The sequence below is a fragment of the Melanostigma gelatinosum genome (assembly GCF_949748355.1).
Source record: "Melanostigma gelatinosum genome assembly, chromosome: 21".
In the NCBI taxonomy this organism is placed as follows: domain Eukaryota; kingdom Metazoa; phylum Chordata; class Actinopteri; order Perciformes; family Zoarcidae; genus Melanostigma; species Melanostigma gelatinosum.
Genome location: NC_136654.1, coordinates 4,216,366 through 4,236,289, shown reverse-complemented (window position 1 = coordinate 4,236,289; position 19,924 = coordinate 4,216,366). Strand labels below are relative to the sequence as shown.

Sequence of the window (19,924 nt, the reverse complement as noted above, 5' to 3'; positions counted from 1 at the left end):
CCTTGTGTCACACTCATAGCGGTCCGTGGAACAACGACTATTCAGCACGTACGGTTCCACGTGGACAATGTACACCAGATAGTTTTTCAAAATGAATTAGCTCTTTTCCTTTACGGGAACTATCATTGACTGGCAGCTTGCATTACCGAAATAGTATATTATCTAGGTTTGTGTGTGAATTCATTCGTCAGGTGATAATCCAGCCTATTTGACAACAACTGGTATTTTAGCCTACGTGTTGAAAGAAAGTTACCACCCGAGAAGTCTGCATGGTGTAATACTAAGAAATATGATGTAAATGACATTTTGAGATGGATTTTCATTTTTTTCCTGAATACGGAAGCAGTGGCGGTTTAAAAAACACTTTTATTTGTATTTTTAAGACTCTTCAAAGGAACATCAAATTTGGAAAAAGTTCAGATTCAATGTACAGATCGATTCAGACAGAAAGCGTGTGGGCCACATTGGTTTGAAAGTTCAAAGGAAATTGAAAGGAACCACATAGAACAAGCACACGAGTCAACAGATCAAGCCCGCGTGTAATTAAGCACAAGGGAGCAACACACGCGCTCGCTCTGTACACCTGTACGCCCCACACCAGCCAGGATGTGGTAGCTCAATCACCTTTTCTGCAGATTCTACACATTTTTGTACAAAAGGAAATGGAAAGCAGCAGAGCAATACATGAGACACCTTTTACTGGATGTAGCACGCGCTGACTCAAATTATATCTCAATCATCTGTTGTTACCAACCCCGTCGCTCAGTAAATCTACTGCATGGGCGACCAGTTTCAAAGAATCGTCATCTCTTATCGTCATCATCGACTCTCAGCATCACAGAATGCCTCTGTAATACGAAGAATTTACAGATGTCATTAAGTAAGGGTCATGTTGAACTCCATGCTGAGGACAGCTGTGCTGAGGCCTGTTGGGTCTGGTCCGTTCTGCGGCTCTGGCTGGTCTGAAGCGCCGTCGGAACTGTGGAAAAACACAAAGAAAACACGGTCACTGGCGCGCCGCGGCGTTCGTCTCTGCGCAGGCCCGTCCGCTTCGTACTCACTCGTTTGCGTCTCACGATCAGCGCAGCGCAGAGGAACAGTACGACGCAGACCGCTGCCACGCTCAAGCCAATCAGGATGCGATCCAGGATGTGGCCCCTGCATTGCTCCTGGGGGTCTCTCTCTGTGAGGGGGGGGGGGCAGGAGAAGTAAGTGAAGGACAAAAAAGGCCTTTTTATATGACTGCGCAATGTGTGTGTGTGTGTGTGTGTGTGTGTGTGTGTGTGTGTGTGTGTGTGTGTGTGTGTGTGTGTGTGTGTGTGTGTGTGTGTGTATGTGTGTGTGTGCATGTCTGAACTCCAGCGACTGGTGCTTCTCACCTCTGACAATTATAACGGTGCCGGGGCCGGACAGGGTCTCATGGGTCGTCGTCTCTTTTTTGAAGAACTCCCAGCTACAGTAATACAGGTTCGTGTCCTCCAGTCCCAGCAGAGACAGCTGCACGGTGAACCCGTGGCCGTCCCCGATCCACTGGCTCGGAGCTGCGCGAATCCGGCCGTGAAATCCTGCGCCTGGCGTGGTCTTGCTCACCAGTCCGTTCTTCAAGTCCAGGAACGCAATCTGCATTGTGTCGGGAAAACGCCTGTACAGGGACAAGCTCATCGGGTCCGACTGCAACGTGGAGCAGGTGATCTCAGCAGAGGAGTTGACTCTCGTTAGAGAGATGGACTTGGGGTCTTGGGAAACTGTCAGGGAGAGATGGAGCCCCCATTTAAGAAACAAGCAGATCATGGTATCAGAGGAAACTTAAAAGCAGTCACTTTGAATGATCAATTTGTATCAAAGCTAATAGACGGTTTCAGACGGACAGTGACTAAGTACATGTACAACTTTGAGGTACTTGTACTTTACTTGAGGTATATGACTTGTCCTTTCCTTTTGATGCTGCCCTTCTGCTTCACATCATTGGAAAAGGCTGTACTATTTAGTGTTCGGCTGACAGCTATACTGGTTACTCTTCAGATTAATATTTCACAACAACAACAACAACATGATGAGCTGATAACATACAATGTTAAAGATTAAACCAGTCGTCCCCAACCATTTTGGCTTCCAAAACACAGTGTCTAGTTTCTTTTTTTTTATCACGCTGACCCGGGACCTTTCCTGACCTCACCAGAAAACAACTCTGCACCATCTAGTGGACTGAAAAAGCAATTGATTCTATTTATTTTTATTTTTATTTTTATAGTTTATGTAATAAAAGATCGATACTTGGCGTCCATGTATCGATACAATATCGCCACGCAAAATATCGCGATACTATGCTGTATCGATTTCCCCCCACCCCTACTAGATAGACATACTCGGCTATTTCACAAAAAAAGTAACATTTCCTGCCACATGAATCCTCTCACAACCCCTCAGATTTATTTTGTGACCCACTGGAGGGGGCCCAACCCCTGTGTGCGAACTCTAGACTAAGCTACTTGCAGTAAGTGTATATAAAGTTTATCTACACTTACTGCAAGTAGCTTAGTCTGGAGTTCGCTAAAACCAACTTCACAATGACCTGCTACATGAGTAAAATGCTTATGTATCTGTTACAGGGGATATTTTTTTCTGCAGAAATAGTACTTTTAATGCATTCAGTACATTTCGCTGAAAATTACTTTTAATCGAGTATGATTATGAATGAAGGACTTTTACTTGTAGTTTATTTGGTTCTTTAATGTTCAAGCCGCTGCTTTCAGATACACAACAGGATGAGGCTGCAAACAAACAGGAAAAGATGACTCAGTCACCCTTCAAGACTTCATCGTTTTAAACCCCAATAACGCACATCGATCCTTTCTCTCATTCTCACACACACACACACACTCACCCTTCGAGGCGCTGAGCGTTACCCCAGAAGGCATGCAGAGTAACCCCAACACGCAGCTCCACCAGTGGGCCTTCATCCCTCCAGCTGGGCTGCAGGCGAGCTACCACTGACTCGACCCAAGACGCAGCAGCCTGACTGACTGACAAGAGGAAATGTGACACTGAGCCTTGTCGTGTGTGTGTGTGTGTGTGTGTGTGTGTGTGTGAGCTGCATCAGATCAAAGACGTGGCGCTTGTTAGACATCCTTTCATTGCTCTTTATTTGAAGTGGTGTTCCATCACTGGTATAGCTTTTACATGTTATGAGGATGAGTTAACCTACTAGCCCCAATGTAGATTCTACACACACACACACACACACACCGTATGCCCAGCATATCAGTCACTATGTATACAATAACACATTTACATTGCTTGTTTTTAAATGTACATGGCTTTGTTTTTGCACTTTTATAAAGTTGTACACTTGCAAATGACACAGACAAAAACAGGCTGATTTTGAATCCCTTGTTTGGGTCGAGCTCTGTAAAAATGCTGGAGCCAGTGACCATGATGGCGCACATCATTGAGCGTTAATTACTCTAAATTAAAGGGCAACCGATTTTGCACATCAGAGTCTGTTTACAGGTCTCGAGGAGGACAACCACACATGTGCCCCTTTAATCATATCGTTACATATTTACATGGATCAATCTGTACAAAGACCTCAAAGAATTATGAAAAATATGTCAGTATGATTTTTTTTCAGAGGCAGGAAGCTCCACAGCCGGCTGCGGTGAGCAGCACATATTTAATAAAAGAAAACACACAAACACAGACAAGCAAACGTCAGGCAGTCAGCGAGTCTTCACTCCCCGGTGCAGCGTTCATGTCACTGTGGTCTCCTCGAGTCTTTTCCTTCCTGATGGCCTTCGTTATTTTTCTGCCTCCGTTGGTTCCAAACAGGAAATACAAAATGCCCAAAGCAACGAGGGGGATGAAAATAAACCATGCGAAGGCTTTATGATTGGAAGGCTTGGTTGTTGCTTCCAATCCAGTTGCTTCTGTATGAAATAGATAACAATAATAATACTGTTGATAATAATGCACACAAACATTAATTCACATATACTTTTGCTGAAAGACTTTAGGACTCTGGAAGCTACTCACCATCAGTCTTGATAACTTGTACTTTGATTGCAGATTCATCACGACCACCGATTCCTCTTATGTGAACGGTGTAATTGTTGTCTTTCACAACATTTGAGATGATCAACGAGACATATGTCCGATTATTCCAATCGCAGTTGTATTCCATCGAGCTACTGTTACAAGGTATGTCAGAGTTGTCGAGTTGCCACGCATATTCAAGACCAATAAAGTCCTCACTTAAACGATGTATCGAGCAGTTTAGTGTCACCGTTTGTCCAGCTTCAACTGTCACCGTTGTCTTGCACTTCAGGGACACCGCTGGATGAGAAAAAAAGGGCATTTATGATATGATTTCCTTTTTTGTTTTACTTCATAATGTAGTCGCATTATACCGTACTTATTTTTGGTACAAGCAATATCAATACCTTCATCTGCTGAGGCACTGCTTTGTAGAAAAGTAGCAGCATAGAGCAGACTCAAGGTCAACCACAGGCCGGACATTCTGCAAGTGTCAGTGTCTTGAGAGCGAGAGAGAGAGAATTTTTAGTTATACATTTCTTTTTCTTTCAAATGTATTTTTCATTGTTTGCTAACTTTTTCAATGAGGTCCAAATTTGTACTGCATTAAGAATATATCCACTAACAGACGCTGCTTGAATGGGAGACACTACAGGTGACCCGGGGAACATTTTGCAATTTCCACCTCAATGTAAATGTGCCACAGTTATAGCTGGAGAGCTTTTTCGTGTGCAGTCCCTGAGCAGGTTATTACAATTTCTTAGTGGCCTAACACCTTTACAATGCTACAGCACAGCACAACACAACGCAATACGAAACAATAAAATACATAAATACATTACAAAAACAATGAGATCATATAACGGCAGTTGTATTGTTACTTTTCCTCATTTAAAAACATAAATATCTCTTCTGCCACTGTTGCAGACCTTCTGCAAACTGCGTATCTGCTCCCAGTCGACCACACAACACTAAGAATAAGTGCAATATAAATACACTGTGCAATACAAAAATGATTCTGTATATGTAATATTTGTAGTTATATTTTAACTGTTGTGGATTTTTACTCATTTAATATTCTTTACATATTTATAATCCCTGTTTTGTTCTTACTAGGTCTCTTGTTTGCTGCTGCAATCCTGTAAACTTCCCCACTGCGGGACTAATAAAGAATTACCTTATTTCATCATCCTCTTTGGATCAATAACTCTGTTCCTCCATTAAAACCACAGGTGAGCTTCTGAGTGAGTTACTGCCATGTACACAGGAAAAGAGAGGAACTTACCTCAAAGAGGACTTCTTTCTGATGTGAGCGTCAGCAAACGATTGTGAGAAACAACAAACCTGACGGTTGACACTGGCTCCCAACCCACAAATCTCATGTCACTGGAGTAAAAACATGACTGAAGGGGGAAAGTGAAAGTGAGCCGTTGAGTGATGGATGCAAGACATGTTCAAGCATGATATGTTTAGTCTATAAATAACCCGTACGAAAGCCTCATGAATCATGGCAAAATCGTATGGGAGGAACAATTTGGTGTTCATAATTTCCCTTTTTCTTTGAAGCGGAACACAAAGACGTCTCGCAGGCACGGCCCTTGCTGTCGTTTGCCAAGTGACAGTTGGTTGTGCGGTCGGTGGTTTCCATCAGCGACAACAAGCTCTCCGGGTAATCCCACGAAGGAGTGACCGACGTTAAGTGGAGCTGATGCAGCTCAATGCGGCCACTAAGTGGGCGAATGAGCAGATTAGAAGCCGAAAAGGCTCAATTATGTTTAATTGAACGGGTCGGATCATTTATTGGTTGGGTCAGAGTGCGTTGGTCACATTGTGTCTCTGATGGGGTTTTTTTTTTTTTTTAGGAACTGTTGAGTTCCAGAGACACTCTAAATAAAAAGTTCATGGATATAAGACATGTCTGGTCATCCGTTTGTGTCAAGTCTACAAACTGGTCTCTATAAAGGTTGGTGAATGCTACCTGTTAATATAAGACTGATGAAAAGTAAATTTTCTTGCTAAAAGTGAAAAACAATAACCGGTTCACCTTATCTTAGTTGGAGTTTCTGTTGGCTGCCCGTCGACCTCACTGCGATAACAAGACTAACTCTCGGCAACACGACAAACAATACATTCCTTTTTTACGTGTTCGAATGAAGCAAACATGTTACGAGTGAGCGTTGAAGTTTTGTTGGAGAAGCTGGAGCCGGCTTGTTTGGCAATTTTTTAATCATAAAGAATTTCATTATAAAAAGTGTTAAAATTAGATTTTTGCTCAGTGAATCGATTGTTTCAGCACCACACACACACACACACACACACACACGAAGTCCTGTTGAAGGTTCAATTCAGTCACATGAAAAGAAAAACACTTTCTCATTAACCTCTCGTCGTATTGAGCCATGAAGGTAGTTTTGGTTAAATTTGCTCATGTTTTGAGATGACAATGAATGAATTTAGCATGAAAAACTCTGCGGGAGGCAGAGGCTGTTCAGTGAACAATGACATCATCCACACCTCATTGTCAGAATATTTTAGTGCGCAACATGTCACACGTGATCTTGTAAAACAAAGAAAAAAACATATAACTTAAACCTTACTAGATTGCGGAATGGGAACAAAGTGACAAAACAAATGACATCATCATGTACCATTAAAAAAAAGAATTACTCTGATTCAACAGTGGGCTGGTGGAGACACTCACTGTCAGGTTAAGAGTCATCAAAAGGCCTTTTTAACCTCTAGGCCCTGCCTTCCATTGACTGTTGAGAAAAGACGACCACACCGTGTTGCACAGTTATCAACGTGTTGTTGAGGAACAGTGGAGACAACTTGAACGCAACGTAAAACGACATGTTTGGTATCGGGCGGTTGATGAACATTCAGCATCAGCAGGTTCGGTTCATGAGTTCCAGTCGTGCTGAAAAAGCGTCTCATACGTCTCCTCAGTGGCTTATTGCTCTGTAGATTGACACCAGAAGTTGCACTTGCTACGGATTTTCCTCATTTCTCAGATCAGCTGACCCTGTACTTAATATTTTTGGAAGCCGTTATCCGCATCACTGCTCCAGTCTGCTGAGAAATGTGCGTTCTGGACTCCGGACCCCCGTTTCTCCTCGGGCTCAGGTTTGGCACAGGAGATCCACCAAATTTGATATACAGGCACCGCCCCCCTGTGGCCTAATGGTAGAAATGCACCCATTGGCCCTCGGCTCGTCCTTCATCGGTGCCAGCATGACTGATGGGATGGTCCAAGCGGAATCGGAATCAACCAGAGGCAGCGCTCATTCAACTGCCATGATGTCTTTACAGCAAAAACACTCCCCTTCCCCCTCACCACTGCATGTGCGGGGGCTGCGTGTGGACCTGAGTTCTGTACTGGGTGTGCAGGAGCGCGCCGGCCTGCGGGGAGTCCTGGCCCTGCAGCCAGTCTTGATAGAGGGTGTGCAGGGTGGGGTTGACCTCCGGCAGACGGACCGGCAGGCTGCTGTAGGCCTCCTCCATCTGATGGACCAGGTCTTTATCCACCCGGCCGTCAGCGTCGCTCTCTGCCTGACCGCGGCCGCTCAAGCACCCTGCCACGTGGGAGACGCAAGAAGGGCTTAAAAACAGCAGGAACGAGGCGAAAGGTAGGATTTCAAGCAACGTTTGTATAACTTTAAAGCATTATTATTTAAAAAAAAAATCACGTTGGTAGTTGTGGGTGGCGTTACCTCCTGGGCAGGACAGCACCTCCACCAGCTGGTAGGGCACACGTCCCTTTCTCATGCGGTGAACCAGGGTCTGGATGTTCCTGAAACCGTAGACGGCGGCAAACTGCAGCAGAGTTTCCCCATCACGCTCCAGGGTCACTTCCTGGAAGTCCCGGTTCCTGCAAAAACCAACGTGAAGGAGTGTTCAGACGAAAAAAAAAAAATCATATTTGACGTCCAAATAAACCGACGAGACAAGTTCTCTAAAAATAAAAAAAGTATGGTACGGAAGCTACACGATGTTCTCTCACCTGAGGGTCTTGTACGTGACCTCGTGGACGTCCAGACCGAAGAGCTCCTTGGCGGCGTGCTTGAAGACGTGTTCCAGGAAGCCCTCGGAGCCTCGGCCCTCGTGCCTCACCAGCGCCGCGTCTCCGGCCTCTCCCAGCCTGCAGTGACAACACAGACCACCCAGTGAACATATGCAACTGTGAGTCCCGTGTTATCGTAAACAACATGTCGGGTGGATGGATAAAATGATCAAAGAATATATGCAGAACCAAATATTTTGATGGGGTCAATAAAAACACAACCGATAGGATAGAACTACTCACACATGGTCCAGTGGAACCGAGTCCAGCTCCTCCACCGAAACCTTCCTCTGCTCCATCAGGTAGTAGATCTCACCTTAAAAAGGAAAAAATAAAAATCCCCGTTACCACCTGATCTAAAATAGTATGATGACAGAAGGCATTTGATGATAAGCCTCGACTGAAATGGAATAGAATCTTGCTACTGATTTTACACTCCTGGGGGTCTCGGACACACCTAACCTCCAGACAATAAAAGCTGTAATTAACATAATCGAAGGGTCATTGTTTGGCTGGAGGCAGCGGCGTGCGAGATAAAAGAGGACTGAACCTGAGGTGAGGACACAGTCCACGTCTCTGGCCTCCAGCAGGCCGTTGTAGAACTCCTCTCTGACAGCCTCCAGCTTCTTATCAAAGCAGGGAGCCACCAGCACGTGGTACACTTTCCCCGGACTCAGCTTCTGTTCGCAGACGAGGAGGAAAAACAACATGAGAAGGAAGACTTGTTTTGTTCAAGAAGCATTTTTCCACAACATTTTGAATCGGCTCAGAGTGGTTTCATTTGCTTTTCACTGGTGACAGTCAACTGGACACAACATCTGGACAGGACAGAGTTCGGCTACGACGCAACTCAAAGATGCCTCCGTATTTCTGTTCCGCACACTCGGTTGACGTCAGGCAGCTTGGTCTCAGTCAGGAATTCACACAGCTCACCGTTTCGCCACCTTTTTTTAAAATCCGTTACCTCCAGCTCTTATCGACAAAACTGTCGGTGTTGCCGATAATTGTCCCACAACAAACTAAAGGCATGTTGCTGTTGTGGCGGTGAATGCTCACCTGCTGTTTAGAGAAGTAGTCTTTGACCAGGCAGCCCATGATCTGCTGAGGAGACCTGGCTGTGCAGATGTGAGGGGTGACCAGGCTGCCCAGCACGCGCTCTGAATAGCGGATCCACCCTGAAAAGCACACCCGAATTCAAAAACGATGTACAAGCAGACCGTGTAACAATCTCTGTATTCAATTCAAATACCCAAATATTAGATTCCTTCCTGGTTTGTTAATATGGTTACTGGATGAAAAGTCTGCTTTCCACTAGAGTTGCAATTAGTCAATCTACAGACAATGAATAGCCGGCAATTTTGTTAAGTTGATTATTCGTCATTTATTAAGCAAAACCGATAAGAAATACCAAAAATTCTCAGCTTCCAGTTCCTCGATTGTGAGAATGTACTGCCTCACTTTGTTATATATATCATTACACATGTAATATATTCATGGCTTTTGGCAAAATGAGACATTTTAAGACGCTCAGGGGAAAAATGTGATGTGTAGTTTTAATCGATAATGAAATTACTCATCAGGTGCATCCCTACAATGTACTCCTGTAAAAGTCTAGTCTATGGATTTGTCAGAAGGCCTTGAACCCTTGCCGTTTATCTCTGATGAAGGGAGTGGTGAAAGAAGAGCTTCCTATCTTTCCCCACCAGCACACCACCGCTATCTCTACTTCTAATAACAAGCTCCCCCTCCCCCCATTCAGCACACGGCACGCAAAGTAACAGCCAAGAGCAGCAGGAGAAAGAGGCTGAACTCTTCTTTTGTTTTAAGGCAAATATAAGGATAGAGGGTTAGTTCAGCTGGCGAGAAAATCGATCTGACAGGTGGGGAACAAAACAAAACAGCGCAGAGGGGGTGGAGAATGAGAAAAGGGGTGAGCACTGGAGGAAGGGAGGTTTACCTGGGCAGGAGGAGGTGAACATGGGCAAGGCGTGGGAGTCGTGGTGCCTCCTGCGAAACCTCTGAATAAACTCCTTCTGGCTCTCCAAGATGCTGAAGCCTGCCGCCAGAGTGGTGTCGAACACATACTGCACTCCTGCAGGGAAAACCCCCAGAGACACTCGTTTAGTTTACTTTGATATGTAAAGCTGTAACATTCATTCATGCACAGAGACCAGACGCACTGTGTTCAGTGTTTGTGGTAAAACGCCTGTCCACAGGAGGCTTTTTAAATAACTAAATAAAACAGAAATCATATAGAAAAAGAAAAGAGATGAGTCAACAAATAGATCATACACTTCATGAGGAGTATAACAATACCTCAAATAACTGCATACAAGAGCCCTTCAACGCTGTGTTGGGATTTGAAAATATGTTTCCTATTGTGACATGTGAATCCCACTGGCTCACCTAAACTCTTGAGGAAGCCACAGAGCTTGTGGGCGGCCTCGGTGACGTCCAGACCGAACTTGACGGCAAAGAAAGGCAGAGACTGCGAACACACCGACGCCACCAGCACCTTGTGCTTCGACGCGTCACACTTCTGACGGGGACAGAGACAACAAACAAACGAGGTCCAATGTAAAAAAAAAAAGGTATCGCTCAAAAAGTGCAACCTCGACTCTCTCAGGTTCCAGAAGGCCGCATTGTACCTTGTTGAGCGCCAGAACCCGCTCCACTTGCTCCAGGCTCTGCTGAGAGATCTTCAGGCTCTCCTCCTCTGACAGACAGCCGTCGCAGGACAGGCAGGCACTCAGCAGCAGCTGGGATCCCTCGTGCACCTGAGGAGAACAAAAGGGACGTGTTTTAAGAGAGAGTGTGAAGGTAGATTTTAAAACAAAGAGCGGTTTAAGCAAAAGAGGTCGAGACATCTGGATCCTGAACTTCCCATGATGCAACTTGATACCATCTTTCCTTGCATGCTATTAACTGCACAAACTTTGAAATCCCCCCCCCCCCCCAAACAGGAGTGTGACAATAACCCAGGGTTATTTGTCAGACTTTAGAAAGCTCTTTGCAGTCCTGGAAGTACTCCACGTGATTTTGACGTACGAAACGGGAGGAGCCGTCTCTAATAACTTTAAATTCCGTGAGTAAAAACAGACATTACCTGTCCGTTGACTTCCACTCTCTCCTGGTGCGAGTCGGCGCCATCGTCACTCTGTTTCTTGTTGCACTGTGTGTGGAAGACCAAGAAATATCTAACTTGCGATTGACAAAACGACACCGTTTAAAAAAAAATCCATCTTATATAAGAAAGTCGAATGATATATAAAAAAACAACACAGTGATGCTGATCTAGTAACTCACCTGTTTGGTGCAGTTCTCACACTTCTCCTTGCGCTTTGCTATGTTGACATCGGACATTTTCCTTGGCGTGATCTGTGAATTGAGGGTGATGTCTCTGTTAGACAGACAGCAGTGTTGATCATTTCCTCACATGCGTCTGTGATGATGGTTTGATCAGCTCCACCCTCCTCTGAACGTCCCGCTATATCCTATCACAGGCAGCCCACTTATCACCCAGACAGCAGCTCTACGGTGGGGGAACTGGCAACAAACAGGAACGAGCATATCCCGTCATTAAAATGTTAATTACATACACAGCGCCAAACAAAAACAGTGTCAATTATTACGTCATCCTGTGAAAACCCTCAATGCATATTATGAACACAAACACACTCACAATGTAGCATTACGACGAATGTCCACCCTGTGGTGAATATTTTTAATACAGCTCGCGATAATTAAAGAAGAAAAACATCGATAATTTCTTACGCAATGTGTACCTCTAACGTAACTTACGTCAAAACAGATTTGAGCCAACTTTAAACATTAACTATTGCGTTACAGGCCTCCCCCACCTGTCTTGACAAATCATTTAATCAATGTGTTGGTTTAACAGTGTGACAGCAGGCCTCGTGCTGTTATTAAAAGGTCGAATTTTACGGGTAACTCACCGGAAGAGTTTTATTTCGCTGCTCTGTCGGACAAAGACATGGGAAAAATGCAGAGGACAGGCAGAATAGCAGCTAATGGTAAAAGAAGACCGCTACAGCAGGTGAACTCGGCAGTTACTCAGCACTTTGTTTTAGTATCAAGTCAAGTCGTCTGTGGTCGGTGTCACCGCCACTGGTCGCTTGAACCTGTCCGGTTATTGCATAATACCGGTATTCAAACTAGCGCTTTTCGAAGGCATCGGGGTCTCCTAGTATTCACGCCACTCATGTCGATGCACTCCATTGTGCGCCCCTGTGAATCCACACATGCGCAAACGACTTAGCGGTCTGCTCCGGAAGCTTTGACTTTTTGCCAAAGTAAGGGCATTTTCTCATTGCAAATAAAATAAAATAAATATCGTATGTCTTGCGTTAAACACCTCATAATTGATCGGGAAGTGTCTCCGCGTGCATGAAGCGAAGCCGTGGCCAGATTTCAAAGTATGTGAGGAAAGTTGTCCACAGTTAAGCCAGTTTAGTAAAAAGAAGAAAAAACTCATATTTTGAACATGTAATTGGGTTGTAGGAAAGTGAAAGTATTGCGTAGTGAACGGACTGCACAACCAAATCCTTTTTTAACAATGCAGTTAAAGCTTTTATTTTGAAGGCGGGGAGAACATGATCCCGTCCATCAGCGCAGACGGATCCAGGAAGGAAGTATTACCCATGCAGGACAGATGCTGCAATTATGTGAAAAGAACTTCCTTATAAATTAGTACACGTGCTTCCTCGTACAAATGCTCGTTTGCTAAACCTGCAAGACGCACATTTACAGAAAGGAAGAAGAGTTTAAGGTAAGTGATATAAACATGTCGCATAGTTGGTATCTTTGTACAGTTCTGGACAGACAGACAGTTGTGTGGGGTCTCCCATCACATCCAAGCTATCATCTTTCATGTCTTACTTGGTTTTCAGATCGAATTAAAGTGTCAGTTCACCCAAATTGCAAAAAAATGTATATATCTTTTCCCTCTTGTCCCTTGTGATATGAAGCCATGCAGAAATGGATGGCTATCAGTTTTGTGATTATATATTCAGGTAGAAAAGAGTTCCATTGAAAAAGAAGGGGTTGTCAGCAACATATCTGGGTTATCCAAAGGAACTGGTCAGACAATGGCTGGATTAACCTGCTCGGGGTTCCATTCTCTGTTGTTTATAGTTGTTCATAGTGCAGAACACTACCTGGGCCCAGTTCAATTAAATGAAAGTAATTTAAACTGAAATCATGAATATCTTAAAAGTAGATGTATACACAGTGAGGCTCTACAACTCACTGGTGATGAAACAGAACCCACGTTAAGGCAGTAAGTATTTATTTACTATTTCATTTATTGCGAATCAATATACCTTTTTTAAAAAAGACATTTTGACATGTCACAGTAGACAATACAATGAATTCTGCTGAATGGTGGCTTACTGGTACACATATAGAACAGAGTTATTTGTGGTGTTATGAGGAACACATGTGCTTTCCTACTAACAGTGGATAAGCGAGGCCTAGCTCAGTACAAAATGAATGTTTTTGTCACTCTGTTGTTATAGAAAGTCAAAATGTGTGCTGTGAAAAAGGCCAATTGAAATAGGACAAATGTGTGAATAAATGTCAAGCGTGGAGGATATTTTTGTGATTTGGGTGAACTGGCCCTTTAAGGTAGGGGTATTATTTCCATGTGAAATAGGCTTAATATTCCTGCTTCTGTTCAGATGGGATACATGATCGTAGCGGAGCACAGCTCCACCCTGCTCCACCTGAAGAGATCTCCGGGCATTCGTTCCTGGTCTCTTCTTGTCGGTAAGTGTGTGCAAATGTGCATACAGTGTACACAATGAAATATGAAACATCTCCTCCGCATTCTCTCTAATAATAAGCCTCTCATTTGAATTGCAGGCATAGCATCTGTTGGGTTGGCAGCTGCATACTACAGCTCAGGTACACAAACTGAATTTACCTTATTCTGTTATTCAATTTACCCAACGTCCGATTTGCATAACTTTCCGCACCTGCTTGTTGCAACTTACGCAGCTTTCTTTTTTTAAATAATTCTATGTGTCCCGTGGATCACACAGACAGCATCCCGTGGAAGCTTTTCTACGTGGCAGGCTGTCTGTTCATAGCCATGCAGAACATGGACGAATGGGAGGAGGCCGTGTTCGACAAGACCAATAACCTGATTGAGCTCAAGACGTTTAGCTTGTACACTTTAATCCTGACGTTATGGAAGAAGGGGCAAGAGAAAGGTCAGTAACACCCCAGAGCGAGTACGGTAGTCTCTGCAGAGAGTGAGAGTGCAGAATCATAGATCTTGAGCCTCCCCCCCCTCCCCCTCTCTCTCTCAGTTGTGTTAGATCTGACACAGCTGTGTGACATCTGCGTCCAGGAGGAGAAGGTTCGCTATTTGGGGAAGGGCTACCTGCTGATGCTGCGGCTGGCTGCCGGCTTCTCCTACCCCCTGACTCAGAGCGCCACACTGGGGGAACGCAAGTAGGTATCTGCTGCCGACAGCGCCCGACGCTGTGGGATGACACAGTGACGGCTCAATGAATTAAAACAACACGACGTGATGAATGCTTTCAGATCATGGTGTGTTTGCCCGCCTGGTAAACTGATGCAGAAGCTGCTCTTTTTTTGTTTATGTCCCCAGCGTCTGTGGAAAAAGTCTTAAAATTATATTTAAAAAATACATTTTCAACGCAACAGCTACTTTGCAAGGCTTGCACTGAAAAAAGGATTGTATTGTTAACAGTCGTGAATGTATTTAGTTTTTTTTTTGGTCCGCAGATCTCATTCTGACTCTGTTGCAAATCCTCGAATCAATGTCTTCTTATTGTCTGATAATTATGTTATTTCTTAAGCCGAGCAATAATATGGAGGAACAAAAAAAGCATAACAAATGACACAAAATAATGCAGAATATCCTGTTCTCCTTCTGTTCCGTCTGTCAGTGATGTGGAGGCGATGGCTGCGTTGCTGAAGCGCTTCCTGGACCTGGAGGAGCTGCAGCAAAGCAGGCAGCAGGAGGAAGAGGCAGAGTATGAAGAGGAGGAGGAGGAGGAGGAGGAAGAAGATTCTTTGGATAACAGCAGTGATTCAGATGGTGAAGCAGACAAACTCTGATCCCTCTGTGACTTGCAACACAGCTGCAACTTTGGGTGGATTGATTTAGGGGCATTATGGCCTTGCTACGGCATTACAGAGGGAGCAGGTTAAGTGGTACCCTCACTACGTGTTATACTGTTAGCATGTGCATGAATCATCAAGGATATAGCCTCTTTCAGTTTCTCCTAGCATACTTCCTTCCTCGGGAGACTGGTCGAATATTTCTTACTTTATTTTCATGCGAACTGGGACGAAAATATCAACAACTTAAATGTTTTGTCATGCAAATGTTTCCTAAAACAGAACAAAATTGTACTTTCGATGCAGTTCTCTGGAAGTGAATATCATGCCTTAGCTCTTCTGATCTAATTACTATTTGGGAATACACTCCAAATTACAGTTTAACCATGCCTTCCTGATTAACTCTAATATGTGTTTATGTGTAAGTCAATGGAAAGTGCTTTTCCCACAGTTTCCCGGACCACCCAGTTGATAATCACCTATGGTTTCATGTGTATTCATACCCAGTCCGTAATCCGGATGAACGCATGTGCAAACTGTAATCGGGCATTACTGATTCTCGTGGCTCAATTGAGAGTTAATTATATGTGAAATGCTTTAGCCTGCTGTTGTTCCGTCTTTTAACGTTTGTTTACTTTTTGTGAACCAAAGACTGAATCTCAGGCAAACACTTCGGTGCTTTGGACAAACTTCTTTAAAGTGTATGGAATCATGGCAGATGGTGAATGTCTGTGTGCTGTGATCTGCTGGAAAGAAAATGAGAATTTTTTTTTTGTTGGTTGATTTTATTGTTTACGTTGATACATTTGGAGGAATTATATAAAAAAAACATGTCTTTGTAAACCCAAAGTCTTTTTTTTTTTGTAGTTGTTTGTGCAATTAGTGCAAATTTACACGTAAAAGTCACTCCTGTTAAATTAAGTGCTGGTTGCAAAAAAGAAAATGTTGCAGTTTGATTCTGAGCTGGCAAAATATTCTACGGCACCATCTCATTGACGCAGGCTGCGATGTCCTCCGTTATCCTCTGTAAAGGAGCCATTACAGGACTGACGTGTTGCTCGATCCACTCCTGGGCTGTTGACTCTGGGTAAAGACGCACCATCTCCTCTCTCACTGCCGAAACCTTCTCTTGTAACGTAGTCAAATACCTGAGAAGACGTGGTCAGATGGGCTTTCTGTTAAATGCTAAACCGACTTCTTGAGCAATTTCAGGACGCAGAGAGTGGAGCTTTATTATTATTATTATTATTATTCTCACGTTGATGCTTGGCTGTGAATCTGCATGCCGATGAGAGGGCTTAACATCTTCCTCTGTTGGTGGTAGGGGCTGAACCAACCTCTAACAAACCTACAGTAGCACAGTTATTCAGCAGCAGTTTATATATACATATTTTGCAACGGTTAAAGGAATAGTTGGACATTTTGAAACGTATTCTTGTTCGCTGTCTTGCGAGTTAGACGAGAAGATTGATACCACTCGTGTGTGTGCTAAATGTGAAGCTACGGCCAGCAGTCAAGATGCCGAACTTGAGGCTTCAAAAGTGCAGTTTACAAACCAGTGGGTGACGTTACCCCTGTTTTCAGTTTTTAAGCTAACTGGCTGCATCTTCATTTTTGGTGTACGGACATGAGAGTGGTGTCGATCTTCTGATGAATGAAAGTCAAACAATCATTGGAATTAACATCTTGCGATAACCGCCCATAACTCACATGTTGTTGTCAAAAAATCGTATGTCCTCTGAGTTCAGCAGTGAATTGAGCTCCACAGTTAACTCAGCCAGCCTCCTCCCTGGGAACAGCGACTCGTCCGCAGTCGTCCTGAAGGCCACACGGAGCAAGATTCTGTTAGCCTAAAGATGCACACTGTACAGTGACGGTGTAGTTCATGATGAAACAATGTCTGACCTCACCTCCCCATGGCCTCTACCTCCACTGAGGAGATATCCAGACTCTCGGCTACTTTGCTCTGAGCCTCGGCACTGAACTGACCGTGGCTGAGCGTCTGGAGACAGGCCGCTAGCGACGGAAGGGCCACGTGCATCAGCTCGCACAGCACCGACAGGTGGTCGTACCTGACAGCGAGGGGAAAATAATGGATCACGTAAAACGCCCCGTGGTAAAAAGCTAATGAAGTCCTTTGGACCCTTACAAATTCTAAAGTCTGAGCCACAAATGGACAATTTAATTACAGACTAGAAACTGAAAAGAATCCCTTGAATACTTGCCTTTGCCAGCCTGTGATGGCAATGCCCTGCAGGTTTACAGCGGCAGATAAAGCAGCAGCCACCTTCAGCCACTGCTCATGATTATCCACATGTCTCTGCGTGCCGGGCACACAGGTGTAAACACTGGTGGAGCCCTTAAAGGAGCTGGCTGCCCACAGGTCGGACATACCGGCACTGCAGTACTTCTCCAGCAGAGACACTGGACAACACGGAGTAAACATCACTACCAACAAGGCTCTGGGCATGTTGCAGAGTATCTGTCACTGTGTAAGAGTCTGATGTTTGAGTACTAATTTCCACAGTATAAGGTAGGTTCCCTACCAGTTGTGTCCACATCCAGATTAGGGGTGTAGTCCCACAACATGGGCTGGACCAATCCCACCAGGCCACTAGCTACATGGATAAAAAGACCTTAATGAAACCAGTCAAATCAAGACATTGATTTGTATGCAGTGTTTACTTTGCATTTCTAACTAAAATACCAGTAAACAGATGTAAAAAAACAAAAATTACATCAAATTGCCTCTTTCATGGGGCTTCTTGGTAGGTTGCCTCATTACGTGAGATCTTAGCATCAAAAAGCTTCTACTTTATTCACATGACTGATGTAATTTGATGCAGCTGAGCAATCATCCAACACTTATTCTATTTCTTAGCCATTATCCTTGACATTTTTTTTTTATTATTTCTATATTTTTTAGAGTAACTAATCATTTCAGATACCAGTGCTCATCTGGTTTAGTAGGGAACCAGTACCTTTTAGTGTGTCCTGGCCCATGCCTCTCATCATATCATCCCACATTATGATGGTCATGTGTGGCCACGCCTCCTTGATGGCCTGGGCCACCTTGGTCACATGACTCAGGAAAAGGTGCTCCACCGTACGTCCGGGCGAAGCCAACCACAGCTTGGACTCCTCCCCCTCGCCGAGCATGTATACCTTGAAGAATAAAAAATAAAAATTATGAAATGATGACGCCTGCCGCCACAACTGGCTGACGAGGGACCAATCCGTACCTCGTCTGCTCCGATGTGCAGTGCATTCAAGCCCGGATGCAGCTCCACCACCTGCCTCAGCATCTCCATCACCAGCCTCACCCCGTCCTCTCGGTGGGGATTCAGGGTGCCCACACAGGGTGCCACCTCTCTCAGGCTCCACAGGGGCCGATGCTTCAACACGAACTGTAACAGAGGAGGGACGGCCGCCGGTGAACAACAAACACGGATGCTGAACACCGTCTGAAAATTAAGCATTCGTATCCAATACAAAGAGTTTCAAACAAACCGTTCGCCTCACCTCCATGTGACCAAACGTCTGCACAAGTGGGATGACCTCCAAGCCCTTAGATTTGGCAAACTCCTGCATCGACAGAACCTCCTCTCGGCTGAGAACAGAGCAAGCGGTAAACAGACATTGAACTTACTGAACCAAAGCATTTTTTTTTTTTTAGAGCACGGCAGACTTGTACATGAAGTTTGATCTGTTTATCCCACACAGGAAGGATTATGATTTTTGTTACAGGATCTGACAGCATGATAAGGCAGATAAACAAGCACATACAATTCCACCCAGCCCATAAATCAGGAATGAATCAGGCGGTGTCTGTGTGTTTCCATCCCAAACTGCACCTGTAAGCAGGCTGAGCTGTGGCCTGCAGCAGCTTCAGCTCCCCACCATAAGGAAACATGTCCTCGTACTCCACCAGCAGGCCGTCGACTCCCAGCTGAGAGAACAGCTCGATCAGCTGAAACACACAGAGTGGACAGAATACCTGATTTAATATATATATATATATATATATATATATATATATATATATATATATATATATATATATATATATATATATATATATATATGTAGTTACAGTGGTGCATCAGATTACAGAGGAAGCTGCTGTGTGCTTACCTTGTGAAGGTATTCTACCCTCGGTGGGGCACCTTTCAAATCCAGGTGGACCAGTTTCTTTCCTTTAGGCCATGGTGGACTCTTCATTCTGCCTGTTACAGACTGCAGGCACATACAGACTTTCATATTAAGAACAGGTGAGTGTGTTTTGTATGTTTGTGACATCATCAGATCATTTGTTTGACTCACCGGGACCGCAGAGACCAAGCCAGAACCAGAGACGGGGTATTAGAGAGGACTGGCACTCCGAGGAGGATGTTATTGTTGTGAGGCAGCTCAACTTTTGTTCCTGCACAAGAAACGTCCACCTCTTCCTGTCGTTTTCAACGTAAACACGCGATGTAGGTAATCGATTAGTTTAGTCTCCGCAGGCAGAGCAATGGATGAAAGAACGCACGCTACATGCTGTAAAACGCCTGTAAACATATGTAAAGCATAGGACAGAGTAGCATGCAGGTTAAACACATAGCCCAAATCGTATGTTTTTGCAACAACCCATTGTGGTCGAACTCAATTGGACCAGGACGGGGACCAATGAAAACATAGCTTTCTCTTCCGGGGAGCCAATGGGTTGGCGGGCGAGCT

At 44.4% G+C, this 19,924-nt stretch overlaps 4 protein-coding genes and 1 long non-coding RNA gene across 6 annotated transcripts; 1 reads left to right on the top strand and 4 right to left on the bottom strand.

The window, feature by feature from the left end:
• Positions 1-348: 348 nt before the first annotated feature.
• LOC306794567 (uncharacterized protein) lies at positions 349-3,021 on the bottom strand. The gene is made up of 4 exons (XM_079292681.1): positions 2,885-3,021; positions 1,380-1,745; positions 1,062-1,183; positions 349-979 (listed from the first exon to the last, which is right to left on the bottom strand). Exons 1-4 carry the CDS (start codon positions 2,958-2,960, stop codon positions 836-838), a joined length of 708 nt encoding a protein of 235 aa, XP_079148807.1. The 5' UTR covers positions 2,961-3,021; the 3' UTR covers positions 349-835.
• Positions 3,022-3,319: 298 nt separating this feature from the next.
• LOC306794908 lies at positions 3,320-4,534 on the bottom strand. The gene is made up of 3 exons (XR_013772953.1): positions 4,440-4,534; positions 4,033-4,332; positions 3,320-3,926 (listed from the first exon to the last, which is right to left on the bottom strand). It is a non-coding gene; the product is annotated as an uncharacterized lncRNA (long non-coding RNA).
• A 1,714-nt stretch (positions 4,535-6,248) lies between these two features.
• Positions 6,249-12,327, bottom strand: narf (nuclear prelamin A recognition factor). 2 transcript variants are annotated; one of them, XM_079292903.1, is made up of 12 exons: positions 12,049-12,327; positions 11,399-11,638; positions 11,199-11,264; positions 10,741-10,869; positions 10,499-10,631; positions 10,050-10,184; positions 9,149-9,267; positions 8,643-8,772; positions 8,336-8,408; positions 8,033-8,170; positions 7,743-7,900; positions 6,249-7,604 (listed from the first exon to the last, which is right to left on the bottom strand). In XM_079292903.1, the coding sequence occupies exons 2-12, from the start codon at positions 11,453-11,455 to the stop codon at positions 7,363-7,365; spliced, it is 1,380 nt and encodes a 459-aa protein (XP_079149029.1). In that variant the 5' UTR covers positions 11,456-11,638; positions 12,049-12,327; the 3' UTR covers positions 6,249-7,362. The 2 variants fall into 2 exon arrangements, with proteins under 2 accessions (XP_079149029.1, XP_079149030.1); XM_079292904.1 differs by having other exon boundaries at positions 11,399-11,470.
• A 417-nt stretch (positions 12,328-12,744) lies between these two features.
• Positions 12,745-15,862, top strand: cybc1 (cytochrome b-245 chaperone 1). The gene is made up of 6 exons (XM_079293101.1): positions 12,745-12,881; positions 13,792-13,879; positions 13,976-14,017; positions 14,155-14,325; positions 14,425-14,569; positions 15,031-15,862. The coding sequence occupies exons 2-6, from the start codon at positions 13,792-13,794 to the stop codon at positions 15,200-15,202; spliced, it is 618 nt and encodes a 205-aa protein (XP_079149227.1). The 5' UTR covers positions 12,745-12,881; the 3' UTR covers positions 15,203-15,862.
• Positions 15,863-15,969: 107 nt separating this feature from the next.
• hexd (hexosaminidase d) lies at positions 15,970-19,792 on the bottom strand. Its single transcript, XM_079293095.1, has 12 exons — positions 19,529-19,792; positions 19,340-19,441; positions 19,060-19,175; positions 18,728-18,815; positions 18,448-18,612; positions 18,187-18,370; positions 17,752-17,823; positions 17,431-17,629; positions 17,116-17,277; positions 16,916-17,023; positions 16,464-16,553; positions 15,970-16,353 (listed from the first exon to the last, which is right to left on the bottom strand). The coding sequence occupies exons 2-12, from the start codon at positions 19,424-19,426 to the stop codon at positions 16,182-16,184; spliced, it is 1,443 nt and encodes a 480-aa protein (XP_079149221.1). The 5' UTR covers positions 19,427-19,441; positions 19,529-19,792; the 3' UTR covers positions 15,970-16,181.
• Between the last annotated feature and the right edge of the window lie 132 nt (positions 19,793-19,924).

Bases quoted from the DNA above. Each gene is read 5' to 3' on its own strand.
- hexd (XM_079293095.1), bottom strand. From the start codon at position 19,426: ATGAAGAGTCCACCATGGCCTAAAGGAAAGAAACTGGTCCACCTGGAT. The intron at 17,824-18,186 runs GTACTGGTTCCC...TTATCCATGTAG, and splicing joins GGGCCAGGACACACTAAAAG to CTAGTGGCCTGGTGGGATTG. The intron at 16,354-16,463 runs GTGAGAATAATA...ACGTCTTCTCAG, and splicing joins ATTCACAGCCAAGCATCAAC to GTATTTGACTACGTTACAAG.
- LOC306794567 (XM_079292681.1), bottom strand. From the start codon at position 2,960: ATGAAGGCCCACTGGTGGAGCTGCGTGTTGGGGTTACTCTGCATGCCT. The intron at 1,746-2,884 runs GTGAGTGTGTGT...TCTCCCTGACAG, and splicing joins AACGCTCAGCGCCTCGAAGG to TTTCCCAAGACCCCAAGTCC. The intron at 980-1,061 runs GTGAGTACGAAG...GTTTTTCCACAG, and splicing joins TGATCGTGAGACGCAAACGA to TTCCGACGGCGCTTCAGACC.
- cybc1 (XM_079293101.1), top strand. From the start codon at position 13,792: ATGGGATACATGATCGTAGCGGAGCACAGCTCCACCCTGCTCCACCTG. The intron at 13,880-13,975 runs GTAAGTGTGTGC...TTTGAATTGCAG, and splicing joins TTCCTGGTCTCTTCTTGTCG to GCATAGCATCTGTTGGGTTG. The intron at 14,018-14,154 runs GTACACAAACTG...TGGATCACACAG, and splicing joins AGCTGCATACTACAGCTCAG to ACAGCATCCCGTGGAAGCTT.
- narf (XM_079292903.1), bottom strand. From the start codon at position 11,455: ATGTCCGATGTCAACATAGCAAAGCGCAAGGAGAAGTGTGAGAACTGC. The intron at 9,268-10,049 runs GTAAACCTCCCT...TGTGCTTTTCAG, and splicing joins GTTCACCTCCTCCTGCCCAG to GGTGGATCCGCTATTCAGAG. The intron at 7,605-7,742 runs GTAACGCCACCC...CCCACGTGGCAG, and splicing joins GGTGCTGTCCTGCCCAGGAG to GGTGCTTGAGCGGCCGCGGT.